The 12,915-nt window shown below is 40.1% G+C and overlaps 1 protein-coding gene across 6 annotated transcripts in view; it reads right to left on the reverse strand.

The window, feature by feature from the left end:
• DGKB (diacylglycerol kinase beta) overlaps positions 1-12,915 on the reverse strand; it is a 525,201-nt gene that overhangs the window by 462,002 nt on the left and 50,284 nt on the right. For all 6 annotated transcript variants that reach the window (XM_065583181.1, XM_065583182.1, XM_042856642.2 and 3 more), the window contains exon 2: positions 7,084-7,351. In XM_065583181.1, the coding sequence (XP_065439253.1) occupies positions 7,084-7,153 (70 nt within the window). In that variant the 5' untranslated portion in view covers positions 7,154-7,351. The remainder of the gene's footprint in view (positions 1-7,083; positions 7,352-12,915) is intronic.

Below are 12,915 nucleotides of genomic sequence, written 5' to 3' on the forward strand. Positions count from 1 at the left end.
GGCTCTCTTGTTCCTTGATAGTTTCTCCTTTGTGCCTCAATGATAAAGGATCAGTCAGATGGGAAATGCCAGAGTCAAAGTGTTGGAATTTTCTGGGATTAGTTGTAAATCCCTTTGATTATACTGAAATGTGTCTCCCTAGTCTGTCTAGAGTACATTAGATCTTGGAGGCAGCTGTTCTTTAATGGTACCTCTTTGGCCCAAAGTATTAGAGGTGTGATTCCTCAGACACACTCCATCACCTGGGTTAAGAGATGGGAGATCACGGGCCCTTTTGTCAAAATAATATTTCTGCTTCTACTTCTGATTTTCATCTTCTGTATGTTTTCATTGTTATGAGATTTCAGCAAGATATCAGTGCTTGTTAAATAAGATCTGATCCTTTTTCCCCATTAACAGCAGAGCTGGAAAAAATCCATTCTCCTAGGGTGTACTTCGGTAAACAAGTTACGCTTTATACAGATCACTCCCATCGTCAAAAGTCTTTTTCATAAGGTTCTTTATTGTCCGTATAGACCTTTCCACAATTCCTTTTGATTGGGAGTAATTTGGACTTGATCTTTTGTGATAAAAAATCTCAATCTATGCCAAATTGCCTAAAATCTGCACTGGAAAATTGCAGCCCATTATCGCTAAAGACTTCATCTGAAATTCCATGTCTGGAGAAGATTGCCTTCATGCTGGTGATCACTGACTTACTATTAATATTGTGCAGTGTGCAAATTCTGGATACAAATAATAATAATAATCTAGGACTATTAAATAATCCTTTGATGGCCAGGTAAATAAATCAGTGCCTCATATGGCCGTTGTGGAACTGGATGAGGTCTCAGTGACTCTGCCTGTTGGCATGGTTTGTATTTCAAGCAGGAAAAGCAGTTTCCTACCACATTAGCAGTGCTGTGATCAATCCGCGGCCAATACAGCATATATCGTGCTCGTTGTTTGCACTTCTCTATTTGTAAATGACCCTCATGGATCTTCTGTAACATTTATTTTCGGAGGCTCATTGGAATTACAACCTTACTGCCCTTGAAAAATCACTCAATCTATCACAGTAAGTTCATGTCTGCAGTTCCAATAGTCTCTTATACTTGGACAGCAACTACTTATTTCTTCAGTTTAATTATCACTTCTTTAAGGATTCCCAACGATTCATCTTTCTCTGTTTCATCTCTTATTTGTTGCAGTTTCCTGTTAGCTAAGAGAATTGACTTTACAATTACACCTGCATAAGCTTGCATCTCATAGACTCAGACTTTAAGGTCAGAAGGGACCATTGTGATCTTCTAGTCTGACCTCCTGCAAAACGCAGGCCACAGAATCTCACCTGGAGATGTGAACGCTGAGCATGTGGGCAAGACTCACCAGCCAGACACCCAGGAAAGAATTCTCTGTAGTAACTCAGATCCCACTCCATCTGTCCCTCCCTCAGCTCCACACGCTGCCTCTGCCCGCAGGCACCGCCTCTTCAGCTCCCATTAGCCATGGTTCCCTGTCAGTGGAAGCTGCGGAGCTGGTGCTTGGGGCAGAGGCAGCGCACAGAGCCATCTGGCCGCGCCTCCACCTAGGGGGGGTCTGCGTCTCCGCCGGGGGGAGCCACGAGGAGCCAGGTAGGGGGCCTGCCAGTCCCGCCAACACCCTCCCCAGAGCACCTGCAGCACCCCTGGGCCACACCAACCCCCAGAACATCCATGGCGTCCCCTGGGCTGTTCCCCCCCCCAAAGATTTAGTGTGGGGTATATAGTATAAGTCATGGACTGGTCACATGCCGTGAATTTTTGTTTACTGCCCATGACCTGTCCATGACTTTTACTAAAAATCCCCATGACTAAAACATAGCCTTAGGTATGAGTTTTCCAAGATAATTAACCATTCCCAGGAACTGCTGGACATTTTTCTTTGACTGGGGACATGGCATCATTTCAATGGCTAAAATCTTCCTCTTGTCAGGTTTTACACCTTCACTGGAAATAATGTCCCCAACAAAAGTCAGTTCTGTAATCCCTAAAACACATTTCTCCCTATTTAGTTTGAGGTTTGTAGCTCTAGTTATATCCTGGACTTCCCAAAGTCTACGATCATGCTCCTTTTTCGTTGAGCCCCAGATAATGATGTCATCCCTTGAGTTGTCAACACCATTAATACGTTCATAGATCATATGTATGGTTTTGTGGTACACTTCTGGTACTAAAGCTATGCCAAAGGATAAGTGTAAGAATCTGCATCTTCCAAATGGGATATTAAATGTACATAGCTTTGAGCTTTCGTCAGTTAATTTTAGCTGCTGAAAACCTGAGGATGCATCCAAATTACTGAAATATTGAGCATTTGCAAATTGAGCCATAATCTCTTCTCTGGTTGGTAGTTTGAAATGTTCTTTTTTATACCTCCCCTTCACTGGTATATTTGTTCCAAAATAACCAGTTCTTTTATTTTTGTAGGTTCCAGTTTCGGTCTTATTTTCAGGCTCTCATAATCTTATTCAGACAGAATATTAAGCTGAGCTCCTGTGTCCAGTTTCAGTGGAATAATTGTTCCAGTCACAGTCATAGGCAGTATCCAGTCCCTCCCATCAGTCTTGCTAGATCCCAGTATGTCTATGAAAAACTCCTCAACCAGATTGTCTTTAACTGAATAGACTTGACTTTTCTGCATTTGGGATCTGCAGCATTTAGCAAAATGATTATTTCCCCCACATTTATGCCAGAGTGTCCCAAAGGCAACACACTGTCTGGGGCCATACTGTGATCCACACCTTCCACATGACCATCTGTACCCTGTCTTCCCCCAGCAGTGCTTTTCATAGCAAGTGGTTCCACTCTTTGATTTGATCTATTCTGACTATATTCTTTTGTTCTCAGTGAATTCAGCTCATTGGCTTGTGCTTTCAGTTTCTGCTGCCCTGCATATTTGGAGAGCTTTTTCTAAAATTAAGTCTCCTTCATGAAATAGTCTCTCTCTTAACACATTTCCTTTAAAACCACAAATGATTCTGTCTTTGACCAGAGACTCAATCAGCTCACCAAAGTCCCAGGTTTTACTGAGTTTCCTTAATTCTGCGACATATTGCTCTATGGTGTCATTAGTTTTTTGCATGCATGTAAAAAATGTGTCTCTCAAAAGTTTCATTCCTTTTTGGCATGCAATATTCCTCAAATGTAGTCAGTATTTTACTTAACTTCATGCTTTCACCTTCTTCAAACTGAAACTTGTTATAAACATCCAATGCTTGCTCCCCAACAACATGCAAAAAGACTAATGATTTCACTTAATCATTTTTCTCCTCTGCCCCTGTGGCTGTTAAATACAATTCAGATCTCTGTCTGAATTTTTTCCAGTTTTCTGCAACATTGCTTGACAATTGCAGACTGGATAGAGGTTGCAACACATCCATTTATGGCTTTTTCCCACCTTCTTAAGCTAATCAAGCTACTATTGCGCTCACCATATACATGCAAAAGCCTCTGTGCCTAGCACTCCATATGATTCTCTGGTGCCTTTTTGTCTCTGCTTTCCGTTGCAAACACAGGCGCTAATTTCAAAATGACTGCAGTTTCCTTCTCATTCAGCACTTCTGACACCATGTAATAATCTTGGGGTTCATTAAATAAGGAACCAGTGAATGAGAAAGGAATAAAACTTTATCAAAACAAACTGGAGAGCATCTCTGGCAAACTGCTATACACAGCCATGCGGTGTGCCCTGAAGGCAGGGCCAGATTTCCAATTAGGCACAGTAGGCACATGTCTAGGGGCACCAACAATCTAGGGCGCCTAAAAGTTAAAAGTTGGTTAAGAGTTTAATTTTTCACGGAAAACACAAAGGTCAACTGGGGAGATGAGGCATCTCCCCTAGGCAGGGGAGATGCTAAAGATGCTGTGCCTAGTGGCATGTAAGGTGTAAATCCAGCCCCGCCTGAAGGTGGCGGTTGGGAGCATCTCCAAATTCCTATGTTCATTATACTGTCCCTTATGAGGGAGCATCTCTAAATTATTATCTTCTACAAACATCTCTCTACATAGACCAGGAGGAGGAAAGATCTTAAACTGGAAATAAAGTGTTGTCTCCATATTGGGAATTTCTGTAGCTACTCTTAGTCTATTTCTTTTTGTAGTGAGGAAAGGATGAGCTCAAAACTGTGAAAGTCTCTGGCCCTGTATTACATCATCCAATAAAAAATGTTTCAATAGATAGCACAGAAAGCATTTTTTAAATCTCATACCACATTCCCACCTCTATACTGCAATGACGGCAAGCCCCAATGTACTACTTAAGTAGGTCCTATCCTCAGTTGGATTCCAAGGACATGACCGCTATAATCATATTTAAACATAGTAGTTGGGAGATGTACACTTATTGCCAACTTCTGGGTAGCACTTTAAGTGACATTTCTTGTGACTGTGAGCAAATGAGGAGGAATCTGGGTGAATACTCTCCTTTACCCTCAATCCACACTAATCAGAAACTGGGAAAGTCCCTAAGACCCAGTCCTTGAGGAAGCAGGGCCTTTGATTTAGGGAATACATTCACTGGGCTATCAGTCCTCACCTCTAACAAAGCTAGGATCAAGCTATAAACTAGATCTGGGTGAAATTTTTCATTCAAAACTTTTTCTCAGTGAGAAAGGCTGTTCAGGTCAACTGAAATAGTCTGCAAATTCGTGTCAATTTCATCAAATTGTTTAGGTTTAAAAAAAATCAAAATGTTTTGTTTCAACAGTTTTGAAATGAAATGTTTTGATTTTTTCAATTTGTCAAAATTTCTTTCAATTATATTTTAAAAAATTGATATTGAAATGAAAGGTTGAAGTGCTTAAAAAGGTTTCTTTCAATCTCCTGGTGCAGGTAATACACTACCAAATATCTCAAAGGGTTTGGTGTACCATGCCAGTCACGCCAACAGACTGCAGTTAAAATAATCTAAAGCATGATTTTATAGTATTGTTCCCCGTCCAAAAAAAAAAAAAATCCTGTTTACACTGTTTTGCTGTAGAAGCATTAGCCTGATCTCAGTGAGAATTGGTAAAAGGGTCTGACTGTCCTAACAATCACTAAGGGCTTGATCCAAAATCCATTGACCTCAACGGGCTTTGACTCAGGCCCAAAATGAGAATTATACACATCAGAACTAACTGAAATAAAAACTGTAAATGTTATCTTTCTCAATTATAAACTACTATAACTGTTAAGAGTTTTCTGAAAAGTTAAAATTATACATACCATAATGTAGTTAAGATTTTAGAAAATTAAGCTTCTATATCAAATTAAATGCAAGAAACAGCAAATGCTAATCCAGTGTGATAGTCTGTGGCTGGCAAATGAATCACTGATATATTTTATAATTTTCATACATAGCATCTCATAAAAATATGTTATTCATAAAAATGTTTAACATGCTGTTTGAAAAAAACAATTGGAGCTTGTTTAACCCTTTCTCAGTTCCTGTGGAGATATTACAGTATCCAATATGTGTTTTCATTTCATATTACAAATATTATTGTGGATCTAAAAGTAGGGTGACCAGATAGCAACTGTGAAAAAACGGGACAGGGGGTGGAGGGTAATAGGCACCTATATAAGAAAAAGTCCCCCAAAACAGGACTGTCCCTTTAAAAACGGGACATCTGGTCACCCTATCTAAAAGTGTGTAGCTCTGGCACTATTAATTTGACACTTGTTTGACTGATTTCCTAACAGTCTCACTGTGTCAGTCAGCATAGTTCTAACTATATATCATGGAAATAAAAGCATATAATATGCAAATAAAAGCATTTAATATACATATTGTATCATTCCTTATTACTGTTACAATATTACATCTGCCAGCTCATCTAGACTGTCAAAATGTTTGTGTGTTCCTATTCTTATTCCTTCAGTAACTGCTAAATCCATAAGCCCAAACATACACCTTGTTTAAAGCTCTATTCTTTTACAATTTTTATCCTTCTGAGAGTGGTATTTGGTATAAGACTCAGATTTAGGGTACACTGGAAACATATCCTGTAATCCAGTTCTGCCATAAATATTTATATCTCCTTCTCTTTTCTCAACATTAGTTTTACTATTCTCAGTAGTTGGATTCTGAGTGAAATGGTTCAAACCCAGCCAAAGTTGTGAGATACTGTGAAAAAAGCTGCACCTGATGTCTAAGTAGTGTTTCTTATAAAGCTATACATTTTAAATTAAGAAGTCTTGAGCACACTTTGAAAAATGTTCTTACCAGTGTCATCATCCAGTGAGAACACTTTCACCTGGTTAGAGTTTCAAACCAAGGATTATATCTGGCAGACCCAATACTCTCTTGAATAAACTATCTTTACTATGTGAGAACTTATATTATGGATACAAAACAGTCGGGAAGACATAACATCCTTTTGTTCCAAACAACCTTACACTGGGTAAAATAATTTACTTTATAAAATCCTAGTCCTCCCACTAATGCATGCAAACAGATCCCACTGAAAACAACAGGAGTCGCACACATTCCTATTTTCAACACTTTCAAATCCCTACTGTATCTTCATGTGTCTCAACACTGGAAACCGTCCTCCTGGTAAAGAGCTGGATACGCTCCTTAAAATCCATCAATATTTCTCTGCATCCACCAGCGGCAAATGCAATAGTACAAGCCAAGATGCTTGTGTCACTGATGGCTGAGCATGCTCTCTTTACACCATGCAAATCCTACATGCGTGTGAAGTGAAACAGTAAGCTTAACACCACATGGCAGGCAAATTGGCTTCCAGATAGTCTACAATCCTTTTGGCAGAGGTGTTTCATATCCCGTCCATGAATACTTAGTATAGGTAGATCTTCCCAAACTGAAAACCCTATATGTTCATAAAAAACTTTTTAAGCCATCTATGCTAAAAATATAATTTACTTAGAAACCAAATCTTTGGGGACAAAGTCTAATTCAAGCTAAAAAATAAATACAATTTAATCACCATAGAATACAAATGTAACATGCCAACATACAGCCTCAGGACAATCTTTTGTATTATATTTCAATTTGAAGTAGACTTAATGTTGAATTAATATAGTGAAATTACATAGAATATTTCAAACAATAAGTACTTACATTCTGCATATTTCTGAAGCTGAGAAAATTCTGAAGGACTGAGGTTAACCCACTTCTCCCGGTTCATCATAATGTTGATAAGGCTTCTTATTAAATATCAGAAAAATATGCCATTTGACCCACGTGTTAGTCGCTTGCAAACTCCACGTAGTTTGGTAGTTTCAATTCACAGTGCTTAGAGAGTTTATGAGACATAGAATCAGTCTATATAAAATGTTTGATGGTATAAACTGTTTTGAATATGTGGCTTCAACGACGAATTACAGCACTGTTAAAAGAAGAGGGGAAAATAATTAAAATATACATACCAAGTACAAAATTGGTACAACTTTTACTAATAATGATGAGATTAATTGTTCAAATATACTACTATTCTAAAATTATTACTAGTTCTATTTGTATTTCCAAATCTCATTTTTCACTAGCTATGTAAATGATAATTAATTTTAAACATTATTATTATAATTGGTGTTTTAATCTTTTTATGCCGTCTCTAAAAAACAATTGTTAGCATAAACATAGTTACACTACCATGGTTCAATTCAGGCAACAGGATAAAACTAGTGCCCAGTCTCAATCCAACTTTATGCAGTTTTTATCCCCATCAGTCAGGATGTCATGCTTACTAATGGGGGGGATCACTAACAGTACTACTCTTTACACTAGATGGGTAACAGTAGTATTACTTGGAAGAGTCGGGCTAAGGTAATGATGAAGATGGAATTCAGACAGGAGATTACCACTCTTTCCCTGTCATCATGTCAAAGAAGAAGAGGTCAGAGGCTACAGAGGAGGAAGAGGAAAATGAAAGGAAGGACAACAGGAGAGGTTGGTGCACTAGAAAAGAAAGACAAAAATACCTGTCTAACAACAGACAGCACCTCTTTTCAGTCTCAGATTTGATTACTGTATCTGGATAAACCAATTCAGAAATCAAGAAGAGAAATGAACAATAGAGTAGGTCTAATTCACCTAATGTAAGATAATTTTTTAAAAGTAAGGGTCATTCCCAAATTAAGTTATTTTTAGGCATTGGTGCAACGCCATATAACCTTGAAAAATTCTGAATCCTGAATTATACTGCAGAATGTCTGATCACACTTAGGGCTTGTCTACACTACAAAGTTAAGTCGACATAAGGCAGCTTACCTCAACCTAACTATGGAGCTGTGCACACTACAATGTTCCTCCCACCACTTTAACTTGCCTGATACACTGACCTAATAAAACGATCTCAATGAGAGGTGTAGAGCTTAGGGTGACATAGTTAGAGCGACACAGTGTCAGTGTAGACACTGCATTGCTTATGTCACCTTAAGTGGCCTTCAGGAGGTATCCCACAATGCCCACTGAGACTGCTCTGATCACCGTTTTGAACTCCACTGCCCTGCAGCCAGCTACACAGGTAGGCACCCCTCTCTTTTAAAGCCCCAGGAAGTTTTAAATTGCTCTTTGTGTTTGCTCAGTGTGAAGAGCTCACATGGCATGCTCAGCTGGGCAGTAGCTGGCTCCATGCAACAAACACGCTCCCACACTTATGCTCAGATGTCTTGGGCTCCTCAGCCACACAGGGAACCCCCTGCAGCAACACTGTCAGTGCTGCCCTAACCCCAGTCCCCTGCAACTGTAAAAATAAATAAATAAATAAATAAAATCTATATTAATCATCAATTTTTATATGCAACTCCTCTATATTTTGCACTGGTGCAAACACTACAGAAATACATTGTATAGTTCTGGTGTCCACAATTAAAGAATGATGTTGAAAAATTGGAGAGGAAGAGGATTCAGCAAGAGCCACGAGAATCATTAAAAGGACAGGAAAACAATGCTTTATAGTGAAAGGGCTGGTCTACACTGGGGGAGGATCGATCTAAGATACGCAACTTCAGCTACGAGAATAGCATAGCTGAAGTGGACGTATCTTAGATAGACTTACCTCATGTCCTCACGGCGCGGGATAGATGGCCGCAGCTCCCCCGTCGACTCCGCTTCCGCCGCTCGCTCTGGTGGAGTTCCGGAGTCGACGGGAAGCACGTTCAGGGATCAATTTATCGTGTCTAGATGAGACGCAATAAATCGATCCCCGATAGATCGATTGCTACCCGCCGATTGCTACCCGGCGGGTAGGGAAGACGTACCCATTGACTCAAAGAGCTCAATCTATTTAGCTTAACAAAGAAAAGGTGAAGAGGTGGCTTCATCAGTCTCTAACTACTTACATGAAAATAGACAATAGGGAAAAAAACTCTTCAATCTAGCGCAGTGGTCTCCAAAGCAGCTTTTTTTTTTCTTCGGGCAACAAAAATGGTAGAGCCGGCCCTGCGGCGCGGCAGGGGCTGCGTGCTCAAAAAATTTTTACTGATGGGGTGCATGATCAAAAAAGTTTGGAGACCACTGAACTAGCAGACTAAAGGCAAAACAAGGTCCAGTCACTGGAAGTAGAAGCTAGAAAGATTCACATTAGAAATAAGGCATACATTGCTAATAATAAGGGGTAATTAACTAGTGGAACAACTTAGAAAGAGTTGTGGTGAATTCTTGATCACTGGAAATTTTTAAAATCAAGGTTGTCTGTTTTTCTGAAAGATATACTTTAGTTCAAACAGGAATTAATTTAGGAAAGTCCTATGGCCTTTGTTATGATCACAATGGTCCCTTCCGGCTTTATAAATCGATAAATCTATGAAATATAGACTCGATGTGGACATGGAAACAATGAGATACAAAGCTCATAGTATGGTTAAACGTGGAGGTGGCAACTTTATTTAAACCTTTTACCTAACTTGGTTAGCCACCCCAAACTACATGGCACAATTGTTCCAGTGTGGTTCTCAGTGGGCACCAATGTCTGTGGTACTACCAATCTGAGGGCACATATGAAGACCAGGTCCCCATGTCGCCTTCCAATCTACCAAGGGATCCTGACTAGAAGCCAGAGTCCCAGCCCATTCCCCTCCTCCACGCTGGAGCTAGGAAAGATAAGTGGAGCCAAACACTGCGTGAGACATAGAAGCAATGCCATTCTCAGGACTATTAACCAAACAGACTACTGAGTTACAGGACCTCAGACTGGACTCTTTCTAACCCACCAACTGCACTGGAACCCTCCAAAGATGTAACAATTGTAACTTAACCCCCCAAAAAAACCAGCCCTCCTGGATGCCAGATGGATGGTTTGGCAGCTGCAGTTTGGCAATTTTGCCATATATGAAAATCTCTTCCAGACCCCAAAACTGACAATCAGTCTAGCTCTCAGCATCACAGGAGATCAGATCCAGCAACTAGATTAAGGATTCGAAGGGTGGGACTGAAACAGGGAGCCCACAATGGCTACTTCATCTAAGCAGCAGCACCCTCCCTTTCCAGCCACTCCAGACATTAGCCAAACACTTTCACCACTTAATGGTAGCAGTGATTGGTGTGAGAGATTCCAAAGTCTAGGCTCAGATGCAGCATGTGACACTCCCACACATACTCCCACACCATGCAGCATGAGGAAGGGGGAAAAGGGAGAAGAGAAGCCAGTGCTAGACATTAATAAGTCAACTTCAATAGCAAAGAAAAGGGGAAGAACTACATTAGGCGGAACTGACATTTTATCAGATAGCTATGATTCTAACTTGGGAACTTCAGTCATTGTTTTATTTATGTCAAAAAATAACTAAGGTCATCAGGGAATTTTTCATTAAATTACAGACTGGTTTTGATTGATTAAGTTTTACTGAAGACAGTTATTTTTAAATGGCTGATTCAATTAATTTACTATGCTGCTATCACAATCTTTTACATTACTGCTGGTATTCTGAATGATATGAAATTCTCCATCTGTACAAATTAACATTAGTGTATGCTGTATAGTTGTAGCTTAGTTCAGCTATTTAATAAAGATACTTAATTTGAAAAATCTGGCATTAGCATTAGTGCCCATGACAAGACAGTGACTAATCAGGGATCTTAACTAATTGCTCTGTCCCTGTGCAACTGGAATGACTTTGTAGTTGAACATTCTATGAAGGGGGAATCATCGTGTGCCCAGTCCATGTATGGGGGTACCCTTCACATACATACATATCCCACCTCACATGTGCAAGAGGGGGCTCTACCATCTCTGAGACAGCATGCCATTCTCCCCAAACCCCTTGAAAGGCTCTCCACTGATCTGGAGACTAACAAGAGAGAAGAGGACAAGAACTTAGCAATCAGGGGAAGCAGTGGGTAGACCAGGCGCGTGGCCTGGGGGGAATGCACTTGGTGCCTGTCCTGGGGCCAGCAGAGTTTTCAAGGAAAAGCTTTTAGACTTTGGGGCTATATCTTTTCTACAAAGCCCTCTCTGATCTGTTTTAAGGAGAGGGTCCCTGAAGCAGCTAGGCCCAATGAAACCAATTTGCATAGGTTGAGTGATGCTGGGGAGGCAATACAGAGGTGCAAGGTCCTTATAAGGGTGGCCCTGCCCTCCTGCTGATTCCTAACTTGGGGTCAGGTCTTACAGATTATCACATTGTGCAGCAGAATAACATGGAGGAACCTCATGGAGATTTCCTCTCTCAGTCCTCTCACATGGGTTTCACTGCAGAAGGCGCAATCCAGCCCTATATAAGGAAAGGTAGCATTCCTGCTGCTCTGTTACTCTGTTTTCATTGTTAATTTTTTTACAGTGGAGTCTTCCGTTATATATAGATGATGTCGCTATAAAAATCCTGTGTACCATAGATTATACAGATAGTGGAAACATGCCAAATATTCACTGATGCACACTTATCCTCAGTTGTATAAGTCAGATCAGATATCATAAACATTTCCTTTCAATAAGAAACATATTTCATACAAATGGGTTGGGTTTCAATAATGTAAATTAAACATTTAATTTACATTTACATTAGCTTTCTTTATGAAGTTTCAACCAAAATGCATTGTTTTCACCTTGTTTTAATGTTGTTCCCCCAGGTATCTTATAGAAGTCATGCAATGAGAGAAATCTATCCTAGTTTACCAAGTGGAAAGCCATTACAGTGACAGCACAACAACAAATGGGAAAAGAAAACAATCAAAGCATTAATCAAACATTCCCTGCTTGTTGGAAAGCAAAATACTGATTGCCTGCATTATACAGATATAAACAGTGCATTTACTTCTCCATGCAAGGCAAATTACTTCAAAGAAAGCAATATGGTATACTCTTAAAATATACAGGACGTCAAGTACTAAACTCCACCGATCCTCTAAGAGTTTGACCTATTCCAGAATACATGGATCTCTGCCATCATTTTGTTCACATAAAATCTCTGTTTAGGTAACTTCCCAGTCCTCCTTGACTAAGAACTTAGAGACAAAGCAGATCCTACAAATAAGACAAATTGAAGACCTAATATTACTAAGGCATCCATTTTATTACAATAAGAATACAAAAAACTTCCTCTGGTATCTCCTGGTCACAATGTATCTTAAATTATCATCTCCAAGTAATAATATGTCCCTCAAATTTACTCTGCTGCGTCTATGGCTAGGTCTACACTACGGGGGTGGGGGAGGTCGACCTAAGATACACAACTTCAGCTACGCAAATAGCATAGCTGAAGTTGCGTATTTTAGGTCGACTTACCTGGCTGTGAGGATGGCGGCGAGTCGACCGCTGCCGCTCCCCCGTCGACTCCACTTCCGCCTCTCGCTCTGGTGGAGTTCCGGAGTCGATGGCAGAGCGATCAGGGATCGATTTTATCGCGTCTACACTAGACATGATAAATTGATTCCCGATAGAGAGATCGCTACCCGCCGATCCGGCGGGTAGTGAAGACATGCCCTATGACTTTCCACTATATGGAAAGTCTTTCC

The sequence above is a fragment of the Chrysemys picta genome, chromosome 2 (assembly GCF_011386835.1).
Source record: "Chrysemys picta bellii isolate R12L10 chromosome 2, ASM1138683v2, whole genome shotgun sequence".
NCBI lineage: Eukaryota > Metazoa > Chordata > Testudines > Emydidae > Chrysemys > Chrysemys picta.